General features: G+C 41.7%; 8 protein-coding genes across 8 annotated transcripts; 4 read left to right on the plus strand and 4 right to left on the minus strand.

The window, feature by feature from the left end:
• Positions 1 to 928: 928 nt before the first annotated feature.
• On the minus strand, positions 929 to 2,640 carry ATC70_007541 (uncharacterized protein; the record flags this gene model as incomplete). The annotated part of the gene is made up of 6 exons (XM_064826800.1): positions 929 to 1,283; positions 1,339 to 1,402; positions 1,464 to 2,010; positions 2,189 to 2,308; positions 2,366 to 2,527; positions 2,587 to 2,640. 6 exons carry the CDS (start codon positions 2,638 to 2,640, stop codon positions 929 to 931), a joined length of 1,302 nt encoding a protein of 433 aa, XP_064675857.1.
• A 1,733-nt stretch (positions 2,641 to 4,373) lies between these two features.
• On the plus strand, positions 4,374 to 5,620 carry ATC70_007542 (uncharacterized protein; the record flags this gene model as incomplete). Its single annotated transcript, XM_064826801.1, has 2 exons — positions 4,374 to 4,401; positions 4,461 to 5,620. The coding sequence occupies 2 exons, from the start codon at positions 4,374 to 4,376 to the stop codon at positions 5,618 to 5,620; spliced, it is 1,188 nt and encodes a 395-aa protein (XP_064675858.1).
• Positions 5,621 to 5,687: 67 nt separating this feature from the next.
• On the minus strand, positions 5,688 to 7,526 carry ATC70_007543 (uncharacterized protein; the record flags this gene model as incomplete). Its single annotated transcript, XM_064826802.1, has 1 exon — positions 5,688 to 7,526. One exon carries the CDS (start codon positions 7,524 to 7,526, stop codon positions 5,688 to 5,690), a length of 1,839 nt encoding a protein of 612 aa, XP_064675859.1.
• A 1,849-nt stretch (positions 7,527 to 9,375) lies between these two features.
• ATC70_007544 (uncharacterized protein) lies at positions 9,376 to 10,860 on the minus strand (the record flags this gene model as incomplete). The annotated part of the gene is made up of 4 exons (XM_064826803.1): positions 9,376 to 10,362; positions 10,416 to 10,495; positions 10,558 to 10,620; positions 10,677 to 10,860. The coding sequence occupies 4 exons, from the start codon at positions 10,858 to 10,860 to the stop codon at positions 9,376 to 9,378; spliced, it is 1,314 nt and encodes a 437-aa protein (XP_064675860.1).
• Positions 10,861 to 14,272: 3,412 nt separating this feature from the next.
• ATC70_007545 (uncharacterized protein) lies at positions 14,273 to 16,036 on the plus strand (the record flags this gene model as incomplete). The annotated part of the gene is made up of 1 exon (XM_064826804.1): positions 14,273 to 16,036. One exon carries the CDS (start codon positions 14,273 to 14,275, stop codon positions 16,034 to 16,036), a length of 1,764 nt encoding a protein of 587 aa, XP_064675861.1.
• Positions 16,037 to 16,324: 288 nt separating this feature from the next.
• On the minus strand, positions 16,325 to 19,389 carry ATC70_007546 (uncharacterized protein; the record flags this gene model as incomplete). The annotated part of the gene is made up of 4 exons (XM_064826805.1): positions 16,325 to 18,421; positions 18,486 to 18,553; positions 18,683 to 18,998; positions 19,093 to 19,389. The coding sequence occupies 4 exons, from the start codon at positions 19,387 to 19,389 to the stop codon at positions 16,325 to 16,327; spliced, it is 2,778 nt and encodes a 925-aa protein (XP_064675862.1).
• Positions 19,390 to 21,836: 2,447 nt separating this feature from the next.
• On the plus strand, positions 21,837 to 23,024 carry ATC70_007547 (uncharacterized protein; the record flags this gene model as incomplete). The annotated part of the gene is made up of 1 exon (XM_064826806.1): positions 21,837 to 23,024. One exon carries the CDS (start codon positions 21,837 to 21,839, stop codon positions 23,022 to 23,024), a length of 1,188 nt encoding a protein of 395 aa, XP_064675863.1.
• Positions 23,025 to 23,065: 41 nt separating this feature from the next.
• Positions 23,066 to 27,277, plus strand: DCN1 (Scaffold-type E3 ligase; the record flags this gene model as incomplete). The annotated part of the gene is made up of 1 exon (XM_064826807.1): positions 23,066 to 27,277. One exon carries the CDS (start codon positions 23,066 to 23,068, stop codon positions 27,275 to 27,277), a length of 4,212 nt encoding a protein of 1,403 aa, XP_064675864.1.
• Positions 27,278 to 27,610: the final 333 nt, after the last annotated feature.

Here is a 27,610-nt window from a genome sequence, read left to right on the forward strand (position 1 = left end):
GGCTTTTTGGGAGACATGAGGAATAGCTATTTTTACATGCTGAATCAATTTATATAGCCTCTTATTGATGTATCAGATTCTTATAATACACAGGTTTAAAGCCTACATCAGATAGTATCTACTGACGAGTAGATGCTGATAAATCATAACTCTCATAAATGAATATGGCCATTTGATGGATATGAATGTATGTGATGGTTGGAATAGCTTGAATCATTACATAAACTATAGTAGATGGTGTATTACTTGAATTTTACAGTGATTTGATGCTTTGACTGATTTCCAAGTGTCTCTGTGATACAAGCACAAAACCACAGACCACTAGGTGATGATGAATGGCGTCAACCCAATTTGTTGCATAGATATCATACATCTAAACAGTACATACAGGTCCGTTGAATCACACATCTCAATGAAAGATTGTCTATCGGTAAGAAACAGTGCAATCAAGCATCTTACGTTCCGGCAATGTATTAGAACGCTGCCTGATTCATTTCTTTGTTATTTAGTCATGCTCATGCAAGGCAAATCCTAAGGAGAACTCGGGCATCTTGCATTAAATAAAAGAGTGTTTGATGTCATGCATGCATGACAACATTATGCTAACATGCTAAAATGCGAGTGTCAATTACTCTCATGAATTTTACGCTCAAATTGCACATGAATTGATAGGTTTGAATGAAATTTTAATATCTAACTTGTAATTTCATACATAAATTCGGGGGTAAAATAATGTGATTTTGTAGTGGAATAGTGGCAAATAAAGGGGGGGGGGAGAGTGGAAGAGACATAATTAAATTATAAAGATATTAGGAGAAGGAGATGAGGGAGGATGCATAAAGTAAAAGAAAAAAAAAGAAGAAAATACATAATATATAATTATACTAGACATAGAGGAAGAGAGAGAGAGAGAGAGAGAGATTATAGATTAGCATTCAGGCAAGACTTGATTCAAGAATCGTGTCATATCCTGAGCGTTTGAACAGGGCAACAGATTTGATTGAACATGTGCTTCAATCTCCAAAAGCGCATCGCGAGCTGTTGGTCTAGTCTCTGGTTCTTCATCTAATAACCAAGCAACGAGTCCTCTCATGTACATGGTGGGATAACTGTATGTGAATGTTGGGCTGGGCTCGGTTGCAATGATATCAAACAGTTCCTCTTCGTCTTTGATAGCATAATGAGGTGGTACACGGTCCATCATTTCAATAACGGTGATACCAAGTGACCACATGTCAATTTTTTCATTATAGTATTCCTCTCTAATTACTTCAGGAGCCATCCTATATGTACAGTGTTAATCGCACGTAATATGATTACAAGTAGCGGGCCACATACCATTTGGTTGTTCCTAATCTTTCATGGTTGGGTCGACTGATACGGGCTGATAATCCGAAATCAGCTATAGTAGCGAATTAGCAATCTAAATATAATATTGGTTTGTTTATACACCAGTAAATTACCTAATTTAACCTCGCCATGCCAGCCTAATAAAAGATTCTCACATTTAACATCACGATGCAAGATGCCTTGAGAGTGCAAGTGAACCAATGCCTTCAATGTTTCACAGGCCATGTAGACAGTGTATTCCTCAGGAATACCCCTTTGACAAAGCACGGCAAACACAGAGCATCGCATGAGATCCATAGTCATCCAGATATCGTCTTGGCATAAGGTGACTTCACGCAATTTGATGAGGTTGCTATGGCCAGATGCCATGATCTTGAGTTCTCTGAGAATAGCAGCACGGTATTCACGATCAGGGTCTAATTTGCAACGCTTAATTGCAACACGGACATTGGGTTTTCTGCGATAAGTAGCACGCACTACAGCGCCATTGACACCAGTGCCAATCTCCTTGAAATTTGCATAACGAGCGCTTGGATCAGATGAACGAACTGATACTTTTGGTAGTAATTTTCTCAATTTTGATTCCAATTTGTTTTCGTTACGAACAAGAGGTGGAAGATCGGGGATTTTGCAGTGCGGACTAGGAGGGTACCACGGACGCTATTACCAAATATAAATAATAAGAAACAAATGATTAGAAACTCCCTCAAAACAGCACAAGCAAAAGAAAAAGAAGGGGTACATCGTGTTTCTTTGCTTTTAATCAACAAAGTCCCCCCCCCTCTCTCTCCTTCTTAAGAGACATTTGACATGTAAAAAGTTTGCATGAAATATTTACCTTGGAAACTTGTTTAGCAATGTCGGTTGGGCGCAAATCAAAAGCAACTGGAGGGCTGGGCTTGAGGTAAGCATTGCCTAAAATATCAGGAATTTCACAATGACCAGGTGGACGCCAAATCTAGGTGTGTTTATATTAGTTACATTGTGTGAGGCACATCTATATATTGAGCATTACTTTGTTGTTACTAGTGGATCGAGAAATGGCTGACTGTTGACTGATGGACTGACGAAGATTGCCAGTTGATTTGCGCTTGGGATAGACGGAATGGTGAAATGTTGCTTTCGATTTACTTTGACAGTTGGGTTCTGATCTGGATTTTTGCATCAGGGCCATTGCCTGCGTATTTGTTGTTACATTAAACAGATAAACATTGTTAATATAAAAGGATATATTACCTTTTCAGAAGAACGTAAACGATTGTTGGTATTGGTGACGGAAATGATGGTCATTCTTTGTATAAACTATTTCTAAGGAATCTATATAAAAAATGAGAAAAGAGGGTTCAAACGAGTTAAGAGATGGTTTAAATAATTTGAAAGAGATTTAGGAGTGATAACAGAGGAGAAGGATATGAAATGAATGTGTTGAGTGATATAAACTGTGTGTGTGTGTGTGTGTGTGTGTGTGTGTGTGTGTGTGTGTGTGTGTGGGTTGGATATTTTTCTATTCTAAAGGAGAGTGATTTAAAAGGGGGTCAAAGATGTTGTGATTTCTTTTTTGTGCTTGATTCAACTATGTCTAAAGGAAAGTAATGAAGTTTGAAATCAAGGGCCTTTTAAAGCGTCTATGAATGAATGTGATGGGATCTTGTTTTAAAAGAGAAAAATGTGATGAAGAAAAGGGAAAAGAAGGACCAGAGGATTACCAAGGACATGAGAATATATAATTAAAGACGATTGCCTTCTGGTAGCACAATGTGATGAGTTGTCTTTCCGCCTCACTCCTTTTTAAAGCTGATTATTCCTCGTGTATTTCCATGCTTTTTGCTTATCCTGCTACTGCTGTCATTTATACGTTATTGTACGCAGTTGGTAGCAGTAGAGGAACAAGCAAGCGCCCCTTGGTTTCTTCAGGCTATACATGTTGATGCCATCAAAGATTCGGGAATGGATCTCGAAATTAAAATCGAGGTCAGTGGGCATGATATGTACCAGAAATGCCCTCCTTAAATTCACTATACCCACATATCCCTGTATTCTCTTGCTAAATAGTCTCGAAACACTCATTTGTATGACACACTTGCTCATCTATTAGTTTAGCATGAGACATTGCTCTCAATTAAAATGCAGCCTACTACCTACTCGAAATGTCAGAAATCATGCAGCCATGCGCTGCTTTGTAGACCGGATCAAAGAGACATCCATGTACAATTTAATCATACAAAAACACATACAGCCTTGTGCTACGATTAGACAGTATGGCTGAAGGAAAAATAGCTGTTGTCAAGCTGTTTCTCATCCCCAAAACGTCATGCTAAAAGTCGTACAAAAGTCCATAAATTCACTGAAACGCGAGCTATTTTTACTCTTTAAAGAGGTCAATTGGGTTTCCAGACATCAATAGATTGGTTTTATATTGGTTAATTGCTTTATTGACGTTCTATTGTTTCAGAACGGCGTTCACAGGTGCGACGTTTGCAGATCATTGAATTTAAAATCACATTACTGCGCTTGCAGCAACGAAATGCTTTAACCAATCAAAGTGAGGTCATTTTCTTTGTTGTCACCTACGTATAAATGTAGCCTTAGGAATTTGCAACATTTGGATGCTTGTTTGCTGATAAGGGACTAGAGAACAGATCTAACAGATAGAATATTTGCTTGTATTACAGCAAAAATGCGTTGAGATTCATATTTAAGATCTGATAATGGCAGTGTGAAGCCATGTTTAGCATAGAACTAGCCCATGAGCTCGAATTCTACTGTTTAAGAGTTCCATTTTGAAAGAATTGCTCCCAATGACCTATCACAAGCACATATGATGGAGTGAGTATACGACCCAAATGCCATAGACTCAACATTAGGAGCAAAAACTAACTCACCATCTGAAATTATCGTTACAAAATGCATGACAGCACATCCTGTTCGCTGGCGTTAAATACAGTAAAATTGGACATGCCACGCAAAGTGCATTTCAATCTACTTTTTTCTCTTTTCTTTTGATTCATTTAATCATTTTTACTATGGTATCAGCACGCAAACGAAAAACAGGTAATTCGCTTAAATCAGTATGGGTGCTCTCAGAAGCGGCTCTGACACCCCTTGCTCAGTTTCGTACAATCAAAGCGACGATAGTGATTTTATGAGTGATGATCAAGTGCGCAGCACACCCGTCAAAAGCAAAAAGCCAACTGTCAACAAGAAGACTAGCAGTAAGCGCGCCAAAAGGGTGACATCGCCATCACCATCACCATCACCGTCTTCAGAAGGCGGCAGTGATTCTGGAAGCGATTTCCAGGATGAGCAGGATCTGGACGAAGACGATCATGAAGAAGAAGGGGAGGAGGAGGAGGAGGAAGAAGAGGACAATGATGAAGAGTCAGACGAGGAAGAGGTCAAAAAGAAACCCAGAGCTAAAGCGAAAGCAAAGACCACAGCCAAATCTAAAGCAAAAACCACCCAAAAGAATACCCAAAAGAGTGATTCCTCAGAAGACGAACAAGAGAATAGCGACGACGAAGTTTTTAATGAGAACAATATCAAGAAATCCAAAGTAGTGATTCCGCGACCCAAGGGAAGCCCTTTTGCTGATGCCATCTCACCCGACACACTCGAATTCCTTGCTGAACTGGCCGTGAACAACGATCGTGATTTCATGCGGTTAAGAGCCAAAGAATGGGCCGCAGCCAAGAAGGATTTTACAGACTTATGCAGCCTTTTGATGACTGAAATACATCAAGCAGATCCTACAACTCGCGTCGAGGACGCTAAACACGCCGTGTACAGGCAGAATAGAGACTTGCGATTTTCTAACGACAAGAGCCCTTACAAACGTAACCTCAGTGCCTCCTTTTCAAGAACAGGTCGTAAATTTGCTGACGCTGGATATCACATCTCCATCAAGCCTAATAATGAATCTATGGTGGGCATCGGTATGTGGCAGCCTGATGCCACTCGTTTAGCCAACATGAGATCAAACATCATCCGACATGGCGACTTGCTGAGAGAGGCATTGTCAACGGATGCCCTGAAGGAGGTGTTTGATGGTAAATGTGGTGCTGCAATCTTGAGTGATGAGGACAAATTGAAGGTGGCACCCAAGAACATTGCAAAGGACCATCCTGAAATTGAGTTGTTGCGCTATCGAAGCTTTGCCATAATCAAACGTTTTACAGATAAAGAGGTTGTGAGTGAGGGATTTTTGGACAAGGTAATGGATGTCATTGAAGCATCCGTGCCATTTGTAGCAGTAGTCAATTCTTGGATCTAAGGCATACGCAATAGCTTGAATAAATCTAAATCTTTTTATTTTATTATATATTCCATGTATACACAAATCAACGCTTTCTCTTGCTTCCGGGAGCAGGGGATGGGGAGGCCGACGTAGCAGCAAGAGCAGTGTCATCCTCTTCTTCTTCTACTTGGTAATTCTTTAATTCAGACAAGAAACTGACCAACTCCTTTTCGCCTTCTTCAGAGTCAAAGGGACGCTCATCAGCGCCGCCAATGGTGCATGTGAGAGGGTCTGTCTTGACTTCATCGTCATCAGGGCTAGAGCTATCACGGTTGGCATCCACAACCCAGCCTCCTTCATCTTGGTCACCGACTTTCCAGATCTGATATCCGTAGCCACAATCCTCTTCCAAGAACTGACGACGCTTTTCAGAGAAGGTCACTTCATGCGTACCATTTGTCACCAATGTGTAGAATCGAGAATAAAAGCCTTTTTCGTTTCTCTTTTTAGCACGAAGAACACGGCCCAGTCTCTGAGCTTCTTGACGACGAGAGCCGAAATGAGAGGACACCTGGATCAGGACAGTAGCTGCAGGCAAATCAAGGGAGGTATCGCCAATACGAGACAGAAACAGCGTATTGATTTGTTTGGCCTTGAGAGATCTGCGAGTTGCAATCTGGTTCCAAGTCAACTCATCTTCATTTTCAACAGAGGGCACATCTATTTGGAAACGAGACAAAAGTTGACGAGCTTCTTCAGTGGGAGTACCACCATAAATGAAAGGCCGATTTACCTTTTCCGCATAGAGTTTGAGGGCATCAATGTGGTCACAGTAGACGAGTACCTTATCACCCTTGGCTTCGTGGTATTGAATCAGCCTTTGACAGATTTGCATCTTTTTAGGGTTGAGGATTGCCAGCAAGCTTTTAAGGTGATGTCCATGACCTAAGAGGCCACCTTGAGTTTGTACACCATCATGTGCACGCTGAATATAAGGATTCATGTCTGACTCTACCTGCGTACAAATCACTTTGGCAATGTAACCCTTGTCAGCCAACTCCTTCCATTTGGCATGATATAAGGTAGGTCCCACCAATGTCTCTAGATCACCAATCTTCTCGTCTTCACGCAACATGGTAGCTGTCAAACCAAGTCTCACTTTAGCCTTAATCTTGCCAATTGCCTTTGCAAAATTATTGGCAGGCACACAGTGTACCTCATCTAGAATGATCAATCCCCATTCAGTCTTGTCTATAAAGCTGCTCATTCGTTTGGAGTCGGCTGTTCTGCTCTTGTTGTCCACAAGCATAGTGTAGGTGGTAAATAAAACGCCTGCAGGACCATTGTAAGGCCATTTCTTGGCTCCGGCAAACATACCCGTCTTGGAAGCCATGAGTGTTGTGAATCTCAAGAATTCTTTGGAAAACTGCTCCGCAGCGATGATGGTTGAACACACAACAAGCACTGGCTTTTGGACGGCATTGGCGACGAGAATGGAAGTCAATGTCTTACCAGCACCGCAAGGTAAAACAACGATACCAGATCGGGCAAAGTGTTGCTGAGGATCAGCATGTGTGGTATCTACAATGGCGTCTAATGCTTCACGTTGGTAAGGTCTAATTTCAACATTGGATTGTAAGGGCAACTCTAAGGTATTGCAAGTTTTGTCGTTATTGTAGAAGAAATCAGGTAAGGCTGCTTTGGGTTTTGTTGCTGCAGGTGCGCGAGGTTTAGGTGTAGCAGGAGGTGATGTCTTTTGCTTCTTCTTGGAGGGTTGCTCAGTGAGTGTGATGCCTGAATGTGGGTCGTTTAAAGCGTCTTGATTATCGCTATGAGTAGCATCAGGCGTATTGGGTTGACTGTCTTGCTTCTTCTTTTGCACGAATGCCAAAATGTCGGCAAGTTGCTTTTGTCTGTCATTATCGACAGTAGATAAGGCCATATTCGTTTAGAGAAAGAGTGAAAAAGAAAAAATTTCAGTGTCTCTATCCGTAATTTTTTTGAGGCTTCTTATAATGCTGACTTTTGACTGGATTGTTTTCAGAAACACATTCACGCTGTTCCAATGGGATATTCTGGTTAGTTTGAAGGCAGAGAACAGTGGCAATTTTAAAATAAAGATGACTGAATGCGAGCAAGTATGACTCGTAGTAACAAAAGCATGCCGCAGCAGTTGTTTAAGCATATATCATCACAACATAATAAATGCTCAGTCCCTAGACACTTTTACAACCCTCATATGGAAACTGCGTTACCAGGCATTTGTCAGGCATGTTTCATATATGATAATTAAATTACTATCAATCAACAATCAAGCTTCATCTATCATTTTAGCTATTATTAACTTTGCGATATTAGACAAAGGCCCGCGAGAGCGTGAGCCGCCTGGACGTAGGTTGGTTTCTACCAAAGCGAAGCGCAGGCCAGAAAACCACCCAAAGAGTCAAAAGGCTCATCGTAACATAATAAATTTATGACCCCAGACACTTTCAAAGCCTCAAAAAAAGAAAGAAGTCGATCTGACAAGTATTTTAGTAGACTGGCGTTGTTAAATATAGAATACAAGGAAAATAGCATGGTTAACAACAGTGCTATGTGATTTACCACCTACTTTCCATACGCTCCAAAAGCATCTATTACTGTATTGCCAGCCGACCCCACCAGCCAAAATTAATTTAATCTCCAATTTTTTATTTACTCCAGATTGGCCAGATTGTGAGAGCATTTCGACTTGATTGCACCATTTTGCTAGATTCGACTATATAGAACCTAATAATCATACCGAGCTTCTTTAAGCTTTCTTGGAATACTTTTCAAGGCGCATACAATGATGCCAAGTAGAGTAAATGTTTTGAATAAATTTACTGAGCAATTTGTGAAAGTATGAAATGAGGTTTTTAGCGAAAATAGCCATATGTTGCATATGAAAGCCTCATAAAAGTGGTTTCAGAGGTTACGTTGGATCGAGAGAAACATTTTGATTTGATATGTACCATAGTAAAAGTCTTCATTTTCAAGGTGAAAAACACGATCGTTTGATTTTCGATGAAAACCATGAGGTTACCCCTCATGCTTTTTGGTCGAATTTTAGCCATTTTTTTTTGTCCCCAAAAAGTTGAGCAAAGGTGTCAGGAAGTAACTGCCAGATCAGAGTAATTGTTTAGTGCTATTTTGATGATCTAAAACGGCCTGGAACGCGAGAAAACACGGCTCAAAGACAACCATATTTTGCTGTATTAGGCACATTGCTGACTAAAAAGAGATAATACCTGTATGCTACTTGCCCGTATATGAAGACTCTCCGAGTATACAAGTGTGGAACATCACATAAGAATTAGATCAACAGACATTATGAAGGGGTTTCAGGTGTAAGAGGAAGGTCAGAACGAAAGTAGCAGTATTTTGATAGGATACGCAAGGGTAATCGGTAGCGCGAGCTGCCGCTACGCAGGAGGACTCTCATCGAAGCGGAGCAAAGGTAGAGAGCCATCCGAAGCATAAACACTCGTATATGTAATATAAACATCACCATGACAGTTCGGATGTATGCTGAGATTGGCTGCACCGCAAATCAGATAAATCATTAGGGCGAGCATTGCTACACGCTTGAAGCCATGTCTGTATCATTGCCTAAGCAACTAAACGAAGAGTTCAACATCAAATTTTTATTGGGAATCAAGATGAATCAATGTCTAGTCTGCCAGACAAGAAGGAATCGCATGAAATTATATGATTAATAGATGTGATAATAAGTAAGAAGATTAAATATATATATAATACAAGGATATAAGTTAGTGCTTTGAAGCATATTCCACTAGATCCATTTGGGAGGTCTCACCATCGTCTATGATATGTTCATCATCAAGATGGTGAGTTTGATGATGAGAAAACGGAAAAGGGCGCTTTTCTTCAGTAGTATAGTATTCAGCGTCTTGCAAAGGGATGCCTGCAGGCGATACCTTCATCTCTCTGGCTTCAGGTGTTGATAGATCAGTCATTTGCTGATTTTTGTTGCCCTTGCCATCAGGCAAATTGTGGGATAGCTGATGGTTGTTGTGCTTATGGAAAACGTTTTGGTATTGCAGTTGCTGTAACTTGAGTTCATCGAATGCGTTATGGCTGAGCGTGCCTTGAGCACCACTGTTATTGTGATTGCTGCCAGTTGCTGAATATTCTTGGGTTGAAAAGTTGGTATAGGTGACAAATTGGCCAGTCTGACTAGCTGACTTCTCAGCACTGGAGGTCTTCAATCCAAGCGATGTGCCATCGTCTACTTTAGGATTGAAAATGATGGCAATCTCAACACCCAGGGTGGCCACGGCGCCCAAAAAGTTCCAGATGGCACCCAAAACAACAGAGCCCACCATATTGACGATGATAATCTCACGCAAGATACCAAAGATCAGTAAGAAGACGGCAAACATAATCAAACACGCAGTAATGATGCTCATCACAGCTCTGATTTTGAAGATACCGGTTTGGACCGACACATAACGAGGACCAGTCGTCTTGAACTTTTGCAAATGAGCGCTCAAAATGCGGATCAATCTGTAACCAGAAAAGAAGACAGCGACAGACAAGCTAAAGCAGTGAATAAACCAAAAGATGTACAGTAATCTTGTGAAGATCTGAGCGAGGTGCAAGTTCTTCTCGGCCAAGATTCCTGCGGCCAAGGACATGACATTATTGATGATAAATGGAGCCAAAAAGATTGTACCACCAATTAAATCCACTAGTCTGGGTGAAGGTAGCCAGCTGTTGGCAATGACTCTATGGCTCTGTGACAACCCGTCAGTATATGCTTGTGTGCTAATTATAGAGTATGACCTACGTCTGCAAGTGTTTGAGCGATACCAATCAGGTACAAGGCAAATGCGCCAAAACCAAATTGCCATGGAAATTCGAACATAACTGCGAGATTGTAATATGCGACATAATTAACACATGAAAGTGTACGACATGAACCAACTTACATGAACGAGAAATCATATCAGGACAAATATCAGCAATTAGTATTGTGCTCGAAATCAGTCGCACTACACCAAATGATCCATTAATAGCTGTGCTTTTGTGGAGATAGGTGCCGACTTACGTAGATTGAAGATAATGATGAATAGCAACATGCAATCAATCGGTTTAGGACGAAAACAGCCCTTAGCAATGTTGATTTCGAATAATCTATGCCCTTTGATCACCACTCTATGCAGTAAAAGAATGGTACCAACGATAACTGTAATGCCAGACAGTCCAACATTGATGCCATGGACAATGGTCATTGCTTTGCTTTCGACGCAGTCTTGCAATGTGAGACGCCAATCACAATGACAAACCCCGTCCACACATACTCTAGCTAGAGTCGTCAGATCTTCATGAGATGAACTCATCTGGTATTAGGTGAGAAATAAGGGAAAGAGAGAGAAAAAGAAAGAGAGAAGGTCAACTGACAGATTATCATTCAGATGCCTTTATGGACAATTACACACACTAAGTTTTTTTTTTTACGCTGAGTTGAGACATTCAACCTTAATAGTCTTGTGTACCTGACTTGTTGTGTTTAATTGGGGTTTCCTGGTTTTACATCTCAGAGAAAAATCAAGAGAGTGGTAAAATCTACCCAGTCAAACACTGTAGATCTATTGTTCTTTACTGCTATGATTGGTTAAAGCAGCGTAATTTGGGAATGAACTCTGAAACCCAAATGCTTGTTCATTTGGAACTCAAAAGTAATTTATATGAAATGCAACCATCGCACAAAGCATTTATAGACATATTTCATGAACATGACACGGATGCATTTAATATTAAAAATCCATATTTCTAATGAATTGTATCGTGGTCCAAGTAACAACCCCATTTTCATCTTGTTTGAGTGTGATATGCAATGAGAGATCAGACATGTAAATGTGTGGTGTTCATCATGAACTCTATACTTGTTATAGTTAGATATGATAGCCATCAAAAAAGAAAAAAAAAGCTAATATAAATTCACCGCCTTCAGTGCTCTGTTTAATTACAAAAACGAGGTACAATTTTGATGATAATGATTACAGGTCCTACATGTCTCAACGTGGACATAATATGAATCGCAGTAACCAAATGCGATTTGGAAATGCCTGATAGAAAGGACTAGAATCCATCGTTTTGGGTTTTGGGATGGGCCCCATCTCCAATCTCTACAGAATACACACTAGTGCACCGATAAAAAAGACACTGCTTCTATTTTTACCTGTGTGAGTGTATATGTGTTGCTTAATCAATCTCTTATTAAAACATCTAGGACATACATTAGTCAGTTTTCAGCGGATCTGATCAGACAAATCTTTTGCTGCATAAAGCATTATCACATAATCAAATCAATAAGCAGCGCTCAATAATATGCAGATCGTCTTTAAAGCAATGCAACAAGAAGTAAGATGTGAATTTGTAATTGAATTCAATGAGTTTCAAAGCAGTGAAAGGTGTTTGTAACCTTTGGAATCATTTAGTCGCGCGACAAGTGACACAGATAAACAACTAAAAATAATGAAATGCTATCTTCACAATGGGGATAACTGTATGAACCTCGTTTTCTCTCATTTATGATTTCATCGCCTAATGAATCCACTCTAATAGGGATAAAATAAGCCTTTTCCTCATATACTACAGAGGTGGAATGCATGCATGATCGGATCAGCTAAATAATGCAGTGTATGCCTTTCAGGCAGCAGAATATCGCAGCAAAGCTTCAACATTTGACATGACCTGTTAGTAAAACTGTATACAGGACTAGCATTTACCACCGATCAGGGGCATTTGATAGTGTTTATTATATACGAAGGTAGTTGGGTATATGGTAATACACTGTCCTTGTAAAAGATTTAAGATTTGACTAACGCTTTTTGAATGCCTGTTTGTGATACTGTCCGTGAGTACAGAAATCAAATCAAAATTCATGCTTCAATGTAATAATATGAGACGAGGTAAGATACTACCCAAATCAGCAATTAATTCATCAAAACATACGAGTATATAAGAAGCTGTATCGCAGGTTGATCTAAAATACTTGATCTCAGGAACGACATATTTAAGTGAAGGATGACAATGGGTTACCCGCTGATTTCGGTACACAAAGCTGCTATTATATTCAGTTGAATAGAGGGATTTGAACCTTCTTTTCCATCTCTAGGTCAGGTAAGCCAATAGCATCTGTAATGGTAAATTGCTTGCGATTATTTTCGTTAGTACTTTATTGTGTGAGATGTCCCTGCCAGACTATACCAAGATGCAATCTTTGCACTACTCGGCGGAACTCCAGGCCATCTCATCGTCATCCACGGCACTTTTGTCATAAACCTTAATTTCAAGATGGGGACGATTGAGAGGTGCTTCTAACTGGCACCAACATGGTTATATCATTTACGTGGAACGTTGCGCTTCCTGAGGGCCTATTTTATTACTTTTATCGTAAAGCTCGTGATTCAGGAACCGGGTAGAGAAGCAGTTTGTTCTTCCAGTAGATCAGGCACAAATTTTGAAAGACTCTTCAGCCGACAAATAAAATGTAGAAGCTAGTATACTTATGGCAGCTATTGCCTAATTATATAATTGATGTACTTAAGAAGGCAACAACCGAATAGGATAGCATTGCCTTCTTGAATAATGCTGATTAGCTTGACTGAATTTATCAATTTGAGAATAGTCAACATGAGTCTTTTACACAGCCATCAGGAACGATATATAGCTATGAATCTAACTCTCTCGCAATGCTCCGCGTCCTAATCAATAGAAACAATTTGTTTGGGGACAGATAGCGTACTAGCATAGCCTCCAAATATTCACAGGTATACAAAATACAACGAAATTTGAATGCATTTCATCTGCGTTTTCTCGTGTTGGAGGCCGTTTTAGACCTCCAGAATAGCGCCAAACAATTGCTCTCATCTAGCAGTTACTCCTTGATACCGTTGCTCAACTTTTTGGGGAACAAAAAAAAATGGCCAAAATTCGACCAAAAAGCATGAGGGGTACCTCATGGTTTTCATCGAAAATCAAACGATCGTGTTTTTGACCTTGAAAATGAAGACTTCTACTACAGCATATAATGAATCAAAATTTTTCTCGCGACTCAAAGCAACCCCTGAAACTTTGTTTGCGAGGATTTTAGATGTAAAATCTCGACATTTTGGGCCAAAACCTTGTTACATATTTTCACAATTTGCTCAATAAGTTTATTCAAAACACCCATCTTACTTGGTACCATTGGATGCGCCCTAAAAAGTGCTTCAAGAAAGCTTAAGGAAGTATGGAACGATGAATACGATTTACATAATCGAACATAACAAAATAATTCTAGCAAGTCGAAAAGCATAAAAATCTGTCCAATCTTGAGCAGTATAAAGACTTGAGTTTAAACTGGTTTTGGCTGGTTGCTGTCAAAATCAACGCCATATAAATGATGGAGGTATTTGATGCTTTTATCATCTAACAAAAAAACCAAATAGTAATATACCCTAGACCAAATGCCTTTTTGTTTTATTTTACGCATTTTTAGAACTGGTAGGTTTTTTTCAGTGCATATTACTCATCCAAACGCGACCACCAACCAACATTCATGAGCAGTCTACTGCAATTCTCTGCCATTGTTTGATTGGTTCAGTCTTTTTTTTATATCCTCGATCAACTCATTATCCTCTCCTACTCTTTCTAAAGATGTCTGCGCCTACAAAATCTCTCCCAGCCGAACTATGGCTGAATATTTTTGATCAACTAAGCGATGGAAAGCAGCTAGCACAATGCCGCTTGGTATGTAGATCTTGGAGACCCTTTGTTGAAAAGGTCATGTACAAAGTGGTGGATCTGACTGGTATGCACGGCACCCAAGTTGCAGAGCTAAGTGAGCAGCTAGCCATGAGACCCGAGCTAGGGCGCTTGGTCCAAAAGATCTGCTTCTGTGGGGACGTGAAGAAGAAGCTTTCACTTTACAAAATCTTGCGGTCCACTCCCAATCTGAAGATTATTGATGGAAAATCATGGGATGAGTCGTTGGTGGGCGAAGTTCTTTCAAAGCCTGAATGCTCAGCTCTCAAACTTAAACAGCTACCGTGTATCAATGGATTCAGCATACCATCATTAAAGTCTTTACTTTGCTTCAAAGAAACACTACAGTCAACAGCGTTTAAATTCACTCTTTTCACTAGCTCCAATTGCCATACCCTTCTTGGCGACTCTCTGCATCAATTTAAACATTTACAACAATTGTCGATAGATGACCAGTTTTTCTTTGGAAGCTTACGTGATTTGGATCGTCTGTTAAGGAATTGTAATCAAATTCAAGATTTGCGATTGTTTATACAACAACATCCCGAGTATAATCACATAGGCAAAGCAGAATTGGAGCAATGGTTGACAAACAGTATTCAGAGGGTCGGAACAGTAAAGTCACTGGAGATCGATTTTCAAGACGACTCGCTAGAGGATGAAGAGAGTCAACCGTATGGCTTTGGCCCAGACTGGATGGATTATCTAGCATACAAATACCCAAATGTGACACGATTGACAGTTTGTAGCGATGAATACAACCGCCAACATATCATACTGCCAAAATTTACGCACTTGGAAACATTTGTTCTAGAAAAATGGAGGTTCTACGACTTGGATGTCTTGAAAAATTTTATCGACATGCTAACAACAAAAAGCGTATACATCGAGTGCAAAGTGAATTACGAAATTCACCACGGCGACCCTTACATCTGTTTGATGAGTGCGATAAAAAAGAGACAAGATGATTCCACAGCGTTCTCGTTCCAGCTTCCTTGCGATGACAGCATAGCAGAAAATAGTATTTCAGTAATGTCTTTGTTTTCATCACGACTCATCAAGAAGTTTGACATGAATTTGTCTGAAAGCGAACATCTGGAGCCAGTTTGCGCCTCGATGAAGTGCAATCTGAATGTCGAGTCCTGTACAATCACCACCGAAGACATGGTTTTAGACGAGTATCCACAGCAGCCAATCTTTACAGTGTTATATAGATTAGAAATTGTTGATACCAACTTCAAACACGATTTCATGACACTGTTGAACATGTATGCCCCGTATTTAAGACATCTGAAACTCGTAAATTGTACTTTTGTAGATGAAATGCTCATGCCCTCCATTCAACTCGCTTCTTTGGCATTGCATAAAAATGAATCAGGCAAAGATCATCTGGAAAACAAGGACTACACAAGCTTACTCTTCAGAATATCTACAACCAAATGCCCTGAACAAATTTTTCTTGCATTACCACGTAAACCGCTACAACGAGTGACTAGAGAGGAGGCCAAATTGTCAAAGAAACCTACCATCTATATTGAATGTGGGTCTTTGAAGCATCTCAGCGTAAATCTAGCAGACTTTAAGTTTGAAATGGAATTTGACGACGACACCAACCTTATCAAATCAGTTGACTCTGGCATTGAAGACTCATATTAATTAAAGATACTATAAAACGATGGAAAACAAGATCAAGGTAGCAGAAGACAGGTATTCCGAATCAAAGAAATACCTCAATGCTTCGCAAACCAAAACCATTAAGGACAGTGTGCTGCCCACATTCTCCTAATGCTGCTATGAAATTTACGAAATGCCTGATATTTATTGAATGATTAAAATATAAAAAAGGTGAAAATATCTATGCTTTTATAATGCTTCTAGTATATGAAAGTTAATAAAGGGAAAAAAGGATGAATTTTTGTACACAAACGGGGATTATTAAAGGATTTAGTTGAAATGACCACGGCCAGCCAAGAGATCAATGATAGGTCTGTGCTCATTCCACCAAGCAGTGCGAGGCTTACGGTTCTTCATGTCAGTAACGGCCATGAGAGCAGTGACAGGCTCAAAGATGACAGAGTGGCCAGAGATACCAGCAACGGCAACGGATTCCTTGGAGTTGGTGAGCTCGATAGGAACAGGAGAACCAGTTTCATGGGCCTTGCAAAGGGCTTCAGTAGTGTGTTCTTCCATAAATATGATGGCGCGCATGGCAAGACGAGTAGCGCGAATACGATCGAGAGGAGAGGGGGTAATACCTTGTTGAATGTGACCCAAGACAGCAGTGCGAGAATCAAACATTTCATCACCTTCTTCCTTGAGAATGTTGGAAATGACATCAGTAGTGTAAGTCTTGGAAACATCTTCAGTACGCAAAATGATTCTGCCTTCACTCTTGTCAGGATCATCGTGAGAGTACATGTTTCTTAAATGCTCAACATCAGATTGGAGACGAGAAAGATTGATACCTTCTTCAGGAATGTAAACGGTCATAGCACCCACAGCAAGGCCACCTTCAACAGCCAAATAACCAGAGCGACCACCCATGACTTCAACAACAAAGACACGACGACGAGAAGATTGAGCAGATTGAACAATGGCATCACAAGAGTTGACAATGGCGTTGAGAGAAGTATCAGAACCGAGAGAGTAATCAGTACCAGGAACATTGTTAGAGATGGTAGCAGGAATCAAGGTAATGGGGACACGGAGGGAAGGATACTTTTCACGAGCTTCTCCGAGCTTTTCAATGGCAACGTAAGCTTCAAAACCACCAACAACCAAAAGAGCTTGAATATTTTGCTTTTGCATTTGGTAGGCAACCAAACCCATATCGACATCTTCGCCAGGAACAGCACGGTTAGTACCCAATTCAGAACCACCAAGAGCGGTCCAACCATCGACAGACATCCAAGTCATTTCGGTGGTAACGCCACGAGCGAGACCAGCGAAACCATTGCTGACAGCAATGGGAGTATGGCCACGGTTAAGACAATAGCGAACAGCAGTACGAGTAGCAGCGTTCATACCACCAGCGGGAGCACCAACGTGGACAATACCGACACGGAGCTGTTGATGTTCAGGCAAGACGATAGAGCTATCATCCAAGATGGTAGTGGCATTGTAGGCATCGTATTCTTCGGCAAATTGAGGATCACGGAGCTCCATGGCACGAGCAAAGTTCTTTTGACCGATGGCTTCAGCAACTTCGTGAGTGAGAGCAACAGCCTTCATGAGAGGGAAACGAGTGACCTTGTTATCAGTCATACCGATCATGGGAGAAGGAGTCTCAGGGGTAGATTCGAGAACGGCATTAACGGCTTCGATGGATTGAGTAGTAGCCAAAAGACGATCAAAGTAGGCAGGGGCACCACCTCGTTGAGTATGACCCAAGATAGTGACACGGGTATCAAGACCAAGACGGTTGGTCAAGATGTCCTTGAGATGATCAGCCTTGATGGGGTTCAAGTTCTTGTCGATAGCACCTTCAGCAACAATGACAACAGTCTTTCTCTTACCCAAATGACGATGTCTTTCAACGACAGAACACATCACAGATTCCCAGTCGTCTTCTTGAGGAGGCTTCTCAGGGATGAAGACGAAATCAGCACCAGTGGCAATACCAGCCATGAGAGCCAACCAACCACAATGACGACCCATGACTTCAATAACAAAAGCACGAGAGTGAGACAAAGCAGTGGTAGAGACAGAGTCAACAGCCTCACAGATACGGTGAAGAGAGGTAACAGCACCAATGGTGATATCAGTAGAAGACATGTCGTTATCAATAGAGCCAACAAGACCGACAATGGTCAGAACGTGGAAAGCATCAGCTTGTTCTTGAGTGATACGGTTGGTGTTTTTGAGCTCATCGACCAATCCAGGCCAGTCAGCACGGAAGAGATCAGCGCCAGTCAAGGAACCATCACCACCGCATACAATCAAGGCATCAATACCATTCTTGACGAGGTTTTCAGCAGCTTGAAGACGGCCTTCACGGGTCTTGAAACCCATACAACGTGCTGTACCAATAGTAGTACCGCCCTATGCAAAAGAACATCGAGTCATTAGACATGGCTACACTGATACACTAGATTCAACAACTTACGACGGCCAACCATCCGCGAACATCCTTCCATTCCATCTTTCTTAAACGCTCACCACCGTCAATAAGACCTACATTTATTTGATTGTCAGAAACCCAGCAAGACACACGAAAAACACGCATAATGTGTGTGTTAATGTTCAGATTTCACGGGATTGCCCGGGAAAAGTCAACACAACAAACCAGCATCACAAACATACCTTGATAACCCTCATAGACAGCAAAAATATCGCAGCCCTTGGCAATACCATAGCGGACGGTAGCACGAACAACAGCGTTCATACCGGGAGCATCACCACCAGATGTGAGAACAGCAATCTTTTGACGCTTGCTTCCAGAGGCAGCAGTCTCAACAGCGGCAGCAGCACTAGTGGCCTTGGGACAGCAATTGGTAGCAGGCTTGTTGGAGAAGACAGTGATGTTGTTGAGAGGATCCAAAACGTAGAGTCTGGCATTGTCATCAGTGCTATGATCTTGTACTGTAACATTCAACTCAGCCAACTTTGACTTGACAGCCTATATAAAGAAAGAGAAGTTTTTGATTTTAATCATGCTGTCAATGAAAAAAAAAAATTTGTGTTTCTTATCGATAACATCGATCAAGACTTACATTTAAATCTTTTACAGCCAAAACAGTGGCATTTTCTTCCAAAGCCCAATCGACATCGGAGGCAGGCTTGCGTTGAGCAATGGCAGAAGCGTTCAAGACGAGCTTAATGGTGATTTCAGAAGCACATTCATCGGCAGAGTTTAATTTCAACCAAGCGGTTCTTTCTTCAGATTGAGATTCGTGAGACTTGTCGGCGACATTCTTGAAGCCAAGAGCTTGATAGAATCTGAGTGTTTTCTCAAAATCCTCGCAATTGGAGGCGTTAAGAATAACGTATGAAAGTCCTTGAGAAAGCATTGTATTTTCCCTAAATGTTGAAAAAGAAGAGAAAAGAGAGAGAGAGAAATAAAAAAAAGAGATTTAACTGGGAAAATGTGAGTAGAACCCAAAGATTAAATCATTGATTTTATATGTAAACTGAAACTTTTTTTTAGACTCATAATCAAAAGTCCACATGGGTTTTTCCCTAGTTTTTTTTTTTTTTTTTTTTTTTATCAATATGAAATCTCTCTATAGCCTTAAAGAAGCTGCTTCTTCAAGGTGGGATGATTGTGTGACTATGGTTCTAATCTTGATCAAAGGATATCCATGGTGTGTCATCATGCATGCTCGATCAGAGCGATGCAATGTGAAATGTCAAATTTGATTTTGACATGTGGATGTATTCTGGGTTGCTCATGTTCACTCAATATGCCACGCTACCGCTTGAGCAACATTTTATCTCACTTGAAATGTGAAAACTGATTGACAGATGTGCGGCGAGATAAGATTTCCATTATAGATCATTCATACATTGTAAATCGATAACATCTACTATATGCTGTTGCTCCAATTTTAGCATTTGGGGTCCATGTCAACCTAATTTTTGTCTTTTTGGTATAGAATTTACGTAATCTCGCCAATCCAAACCATCATTGTGTAGCATTTGTATACTATAGATGTAGTCTAAATGTGCTTTCTCTATGACATTGCGATGCTGATAATGTTGTATGACGATTTTATTGATTTTCCGCTAAATGTTAGAGCTTTCCTTTCATCAGCGGGTATACTAAATGACTATTTCATCACGCCCACATGGCTCATTGAAACCCTGTTCTGGATTAAATGAAAAAAACGTCTTTGAACTTCTTTATTATCCTGTATCTCACAGCTTAAAATGCGCATTAGGTGCATCTATTTCATTGAGCAGGGTATGCTGATTTGAATTGAGAATTGCTTTCACATCTTATCGCAGTGTATGATCAAAATACTATTATCTATATACACCTTTTATCTGGAACAATCTTTCTTCTTCATTGCTTCGTTAAATAAGCTGAGATATTGGCGGAGGGAGGGTCTGTGGTCTTACATTTCAGGTTGTGTGCGTGTGCGTGTTCTTTTGTTCCATATAAATACGATTTCCATTCTTGATTTCCATGCGATTTTACCCATTTCTACTTGTTTTTGACCAAAGACGCTGCTCTACTCGGTTTTGAGACCAGTTTGATAGGAAAAAAACTGACTTGATTAGAACAAGCGATGCGTTCATCGGACATCACATCTTTGAGTTGTGAAGTTGACGAGCAACATCCTCTAGCCATCATTAATCCTATGCTGCCGACTATTTCAGGAGACATATGGCTCATTCGTACACAAATCACATACACGACCATCGCCAAAAGTTACTTTTGGATTAGCCTGAGTTGGCGTATTACCTGTTTCAGTTGAGCTATTGACACATTGTTATTGGACATTGTTTATCAGAGGCTGATCAGCGGGATCACTATCTACATAATCAGGGGTAAATCCATTGTAGTATATTCTTTGGTGGCGTGAGCGATGTGTACAGTATATGCTAAGATTGTATTTTTTTAATAGTTTAAATCAAGAGTTCAAGGAACGGTAAATGCGAGATGTAATCGTAACATAGTCCATAGACGCTTTCACAACCCTCATATGGAAACCAAGTTGCCAGGCATTTGCCAGGCATTTGCCAGGCCTGACTCATATATGTTTACTGACTTTACAATCAATTAACAAAAACCACTTTTATTTTTACCGTCTTTCCTCTGCTCAATGCTTTCGACGTTTTCTCAAAACGACTGCCCCAAGCCTCAGAGATTTCCCTACTTACTGCAGACATGTTATGCAGCCCATGAATCGTCAATGTCCAGACTAACGTTATTAAATACAGAATGCAAAAATAGCGATGAACGCTAATTTTATGACTTGCCACCTACTTTCCATATGCTTCAAAGGCTTCTATTACTGTATTGCCTTCAGGTTAAAAGGGCATTGAGTTTGCCAGCTGGCCCCACCAGCCAAAATTGATTCAAACCCAGACTCATATTCTGTTCCAGATTGGCCAAAACTTAATGGTTTTGGACTCGATTGAACTATCTTAGCAAGTTCGACTAAGTAAAACATGATGATCATCCTAGGCTTCTTTAAGCACCTTTCTTTCGTCTAAATTGTTTTTAGGGCCTTTTAAACCCCGAAAACAACATCATCAAGCAGTAAAGATCCAAACAAAACCGACAACAAACACAGCTACAACAAGCCAGTCAGGTCTGTCAAGCCAGCCGACACCTACCGTTACCTCCAACTCCCGTCTTACTTTAGCCAAACAGACGACAACCGGCAACCGAACCTCTAAACTTCCCGTTGCTTCTAGGAAGCGGCGCCACTCCACTATCAAAGCTACCACGGTACCTTTACGTAGATCACCGCGAAGCCAAGCACCTACTACTGACTTTATGGACACTATGAATATTGCAACACCCGTTGCTCCTACACCTACAACCGCTCCCACCAGCTCCACTATCAATATGGTCGTTGAGCCTTCCACTAATGCGATCAACCCACCTGCCTTCCTTGAAGGCATGCACCCACCTAAACCAGACGAAATCCATCAGTCTCCCCTGATGCCCACTTGGATTCAGGAGATCTATTCACGTCTTGCCTCTGTCACCACTCACTTGCAGACTCACGACTCACAACTGGAACAGAACCAAGCTTTGATCAAACAGACTCAAGAATTGATCAAAAAGAACCAGGAACTCCAACTGGCTTTGGATAAAGCCCACCACGAGATTGCGCAACTCAAGTCGGCTGCCAATCAAACCTCGACACCTCCATCTGCTACTACGCCGGTGCTCGAAAGGAGCTCCGAGGGTACCTCAGCCTCTCTATGGGCAGATATGGCTGCCAAACCACCAGCGGATGAATCAGCTCCAGCCGTTACTAAACGCAAGGAATCCAAGCCCAAGGCTTCCACATCCACCAAACCAGCTCCCAAGGCCAAAGCCAAACGGCCATTGACTTTAGAGCAGGTTAGCCGGTTCTACTCTCTTCCCTCGACGACCCACGGTTACCAATTCCTGTACTTCACCTCTCGTGGACGTGAAGCCATCTCGAAAGTCCGTGCGGGTTTCCAGGTGCTTGGTTTATCTCAAAGCCGCATTCTTGATATCCATTACCCTACTAATAACATCATTAGTTTCTTAGTTCACAACGACTATGCCTCCACTGTCGTGGAAGCAATGGCTCAACTCCCTGACTCTCAACGGATTACCGACTTCGACCCTTGTGCACCCACCATCCTTAGGGATCCCAAGTACGCCAACCATGCTGATCCGCTCTTTTTGAAGTCTGAGGCGGCACGCATTCACCAAGAACGTTTGCTCCGCATGATTAAACGCCTCAACACTCCCAACATCAAATTGGCCGTCGCTCGCGACTTCTGCTTCAAACGAAAATGGATATCCGAGACTATGTATCAAACATTTTACCGTGAGATCTACCCTGCCAAGGCATCCAAGACTGCCTCATCTTCTTCAACGGATGATGTTAACATGGATGATGCTCCTGCTTCTCAAGATTCTACTTCCCAACCTGCTGCCTCCTCTTCCTCTATTAGCCCAGCTGACGGCGTCTCAGCCCCCTTGGTCTAATGAGTACTACTACCTTTGAATCACCCAACTATGCGAATAATATGCCCCATTATGACACGAATACTAATTCTTTTATGCACAATCACAATCTAAATATAGCTTCCTTGAACTGCCGCAATCTCGTCAAAGCATCTACGCCCGAGATTAGCTCTGACTTCATCCGATACCTCCGTTCCTTACATTTGGACATCCTCTGTGTTCAAGAATCACATGCAGTCGAGGCAGTTCAAGATCAACTCAATTTACAATTTCAAGCTCATGACACCTTATGGACCCAACATTGTGGTATTATTTCATTCAATCCTTTAATTCAATTACATTCGTTAGACTTAGATCTAGATCAACGCATCATTGCCTGTAAGGTTGTCCATGCCAATGCGTTGTTTCCACCCTTTACGCTCCTTAATGTTTATGCCCCAGCCCAGTACTCACCCCGAGTTCGGTTCTTCAGAGACCTACTAACGTTGCCCCTTTTCGACATTCCTTCTTCAACCTCTCGGGAATCCCTATCCTCTTTATCTACCTTGCTCGATTCTGATCCTTCCAATCTTTCTCCCATGCTTCTGATGGGCGATTTCAACTACCATGCTACCTCCTATCTGACCGACGATAGTGATGATCCGGAACTTGATACTGACAATATTACTTCAGGAGCTGCTATTCACAGACACTTCCACCGACTCATCAATACCCACCTCTTTGAATGCACTCATTCCAGGGAAGAGGGTCCTCTATTACCAACCTATCGTAGACGAACTGGTCAATCTACTATCGATTACCTTTATGCTTCTAATTTCCTATTTCAACATCTACATTCGTCTGAAATTATGTTCCTTGACTCCTCCTGGACGGATCATGCTCTACTACGGGCTCGATTTGTCTTTTCTTCGGATCGTCAGGGATCAGGCCTTTGGCGTGCTAACCCAAATCTTTCGACTAACCCATATTTCATTGACCAACTGTTTACAGCTCTTGATGACTTTTTCAATACCTTGGAGATCTCTGCCTCTATCGATATCGCCGCCTCTATTCCTCCTGCTTCCCCACAGGACAATTGGGATGCTCTCAAAACCTTGGTGCAAGAAATTGTTCGTCGAGTCAGTCGTGATAGAAGTAGTGCCTTGGAACGTCAATCCAAACGACTCCAACGTAAACGCAATCGCATCTGTCGACAATATACAGATCCTCGGATCCGCGCTCCTCTACTCTCGACTATTGAAAAGCAGATAGGTATTCTTCAACGGGAGATAGCTTCCAACTTACGATTACGTGCTGGTAAACATTGGCGCGAGCAGGGAGAAACCTCTGCCGGATACCTCAAACGTACCATTGCCACTCGTGCGGTCAAAAAGGCGATTACTAGCCTCATCAATCCAGTTACTAACTCATTATGCACTGACCCCTCTTCAATGCAGACAGCAGCCTCTAGTTTCTATGCAACATTATACTCCTGTGATGCCGTGGATTCAGCAAGTATCGACTCTCTGTGTGCCACTATTCCGGATTCTGACACCATCGCGGATGCCGATCATGATACCCTTCAGCAACCTTTCACCATTGCCGACTTATTGACTGGTACTCATCGTACCAAGTTCCAATCCAGTCCTGGTATCGACGGTTTACCTTACCCCATTCTCAACATTATCCTCAACCACCAGAAGGCCGCCCAACTTGCTGTTAAGGTGTTTAATGATGCCCTCAACCTGGGTATCTTCCCTTCCAGCTGGTTGCAAACTTGCATTTGTTTACTACCCAAGTCTGGCGACCTCTCCAATCTCAAGAATTGGCGTCCTCTTTCTTTGATTTGCTGTGATGCCAAGATCTTCACACGATTGCTTAATCAACGCCTTATGCCCTTCATGAACAAGATCATATGCCCCCAACAGTCTGGATTCATGCCTGGTCGTTTTATCGGTGATAATGGTATGATTCTCAACAACACTCGTCTCATTGCTGCTGAAACTTCATCGGACAGTATTGCGCTGCTCTTGGATCAAGAGAAAGCGTATGATCGCATCCACCCTGACTACCTTCGGGCGGTGATGCAACGATTTAACCTTCCTACTAACATTATCCATTCATTAATAACCCTTCTCTTCTCTACGCAAATTCACATCAACATTAACGGCCACATATCCACCTCGTCCATCACCCAACAACGTGGTATCCGCCAAGGGGATCCCATCTCACCCCTCCTTTTCAACATTGCTTTTGATCCTTTCCTTCGTTCCATTCAACAAGATCCTCAGTTTACTGGTTTCAACCTGCATACTGAAGCTCCACCTCCTACTAATCAAACTACATCTGACGATATTTCAGTTCCTATGCAACAGTTGTTTCCGGACAATGACGGCCTTGCTGTCAGTCCTGATAATACTCCTGCTCCTCCAGATTCTCCCGCCTCTACACCTCTGGCGGTAAAAATCCTGGCATATGCGGATGATACATTGGTATATCTCCATGATACGCAGGACTTTCATCGCTTGCAGACCGCCATCACCATGTATATGAAAGCTTCTAACGCATTATTGAACTATCACAAGACAGTAGCTACATCTCTCTCAGGCAATCCTTCAGCAACTTGGCAAGCCTTACTCGCAACCTATGGCATAAACGCCTGGCATGATCGAACATCCGCCACTCCCCTCATTTATCTCGGTTATCCCATCTGTTCCAGCATTACTCAACGCAATGTTGCCTTTCAAAAACTATATGATTCCATCCGAAATGCCATTGCTCTTCACTCACAACGCAACATCTCCATCCGTGGCCGTGCTACCATTCTCAATTCACTCATTTATTCCAAATTATGGCATGTTTTACGACTCACAACATTTACCAAGGCCCAGTTGCTCTCTTTACGAAGCCTGGGTACCGCCTTCATTAATTTTCGTATATTCCCTAGACTCTCTTTTGCTACTCTCTCTTTACCTCGCTCTGCCGGTGGTTTGGGGCTCCTAGATCCTCTCTCTCAACAACAAGCTCTGCAATGGTACTGGGTGTGCCCTCTATTGCTTCAATATCTTGACTCTCCGGCCTTCTCCAAGTACAACACTCCTTCGCTTCCTGTCTTAACTTATACTCTTTCTTGGTGCTACTCCTCCACCGTCTTCCCTCATTTCTTCTACTATCTCTTGTTGCCTTATGCTCGCCATCGGTCGTGGTTTCCTCAAAGCCCATCCCGTCGACACAGCTATCTCAATCCAATTACTAATCTTCAGTCCTGTTTGTCACTTTTCCAGATAACAGAGCGTCATAACTTATACGTTGATGCTGTTACTTGCTACTCACTTCCTCTCTATGATATTCTTTTACATTCACTACCTACTACTAATACTCTTTATTCATCTAGCTTTATACCACCGAATCTTCTCTTAGACGGCTCCAACGTTGCAAAGAAGCTTCTTGTAAGCGACATTTTCCGGTTAGATGCTGATCATCAGGTGCTTCGTGTTCGTTCTTCCTTCCAATTTGCTAGCCATCCTATTGTCTCCCAACGTGTTGCTGATTTCATCAATTCTCGTCAACTGATATTCCAACCTTTCTTTGCACAGCAATGCTTCATTGCTCCCCGTCCAGCCCTAGACCCTCATCAACCTCCCTCTCTGCGGGCGTTTTGCCGTAGCATTTTCGTCCCTCCTTCTTCCTCGCCTTCGCGTAGTCGGTTGCCACTCAACAGCATCCGCTTTTTTAAAAAACTACGCAAAAACCTACCCTCTTCCTCCTCCTCTCTTTCTCCTCTCCAACCTCCTCAATGGCGCTCATTCTGGACACTCGCAATTCCCCTTGCTGCTCGCACGGTCTGGTATCGGGCTATATATGAAAAAATCCCCACCAGAGCCCTCCTACATCTACGCGTTCCTGACAATCACCCTTCTCACCTCTGTACAATCTGCCCTGCCTCTCCCACGGAGGATATCACACATGCTCTGTTCTCCTGTCCTCCCAAGTTGCTGGTCTGGCGATACATGTATCACACCTATCTTTCTGCTTCTCCATCAATCTCTGATGTTGATCTGATTCATTTCTTACAACAAACTTTACTCTGTTCTTCCCCTCTTCTTGATCGTGATCCCTCTCTCTCGTTCAATGAACTCTCTATTCCTCAACTATTCGCAACTACTCTTTTGACAATTTGGCAAGCGCATTGGCGCTGGATCTTCGACCGAACCCCGTTCATCGCTGACACCGTTCAACTTCGCCTTGCTCGCTCTCTTGCTCGTTTGGATGCCGAGTTAAATCTTGATTCGTAAGTATTCAGTTTTACCTTTTCGTTCATTCTTCTGTCACCTTTTTTTTTCCAATCCATTTTCCATCCGATCCTTTGTCTCTATATCCAGTCTTTTCTATCCCTCAGCACGACATTTAAAGGACTTTAAATAAAAACTGGAGCTCGTCTCCCCTACAAAAAAAAAAAAAAAAAAAGGCTTCTTTAAGCTTTCTTAGAGTGCTTTTCAAGGCGCATCCAATGGTACCAAGTAATATAGATGTTTTGAATGAACTTATTGAGCAACTTGACAAAATATGAAATAAGGTTTTTAGCCAAAATGTCGAAATTCTGCATATGAAGACCTGATAAAAGTGGT

Source organism: Mucor velutinosus, assembly GCF_035048745.1.
Source record: "Mucor velutinosus strain NIH1002 chromosome Unknown tig00001553, whole genome shotgun sequence".
NCBI lineage: Eukaryota > Fungi > Mucoromycota > Mucoromycetes > Mucorales > Mucoraceae > Mucor > Mucor velutinosus.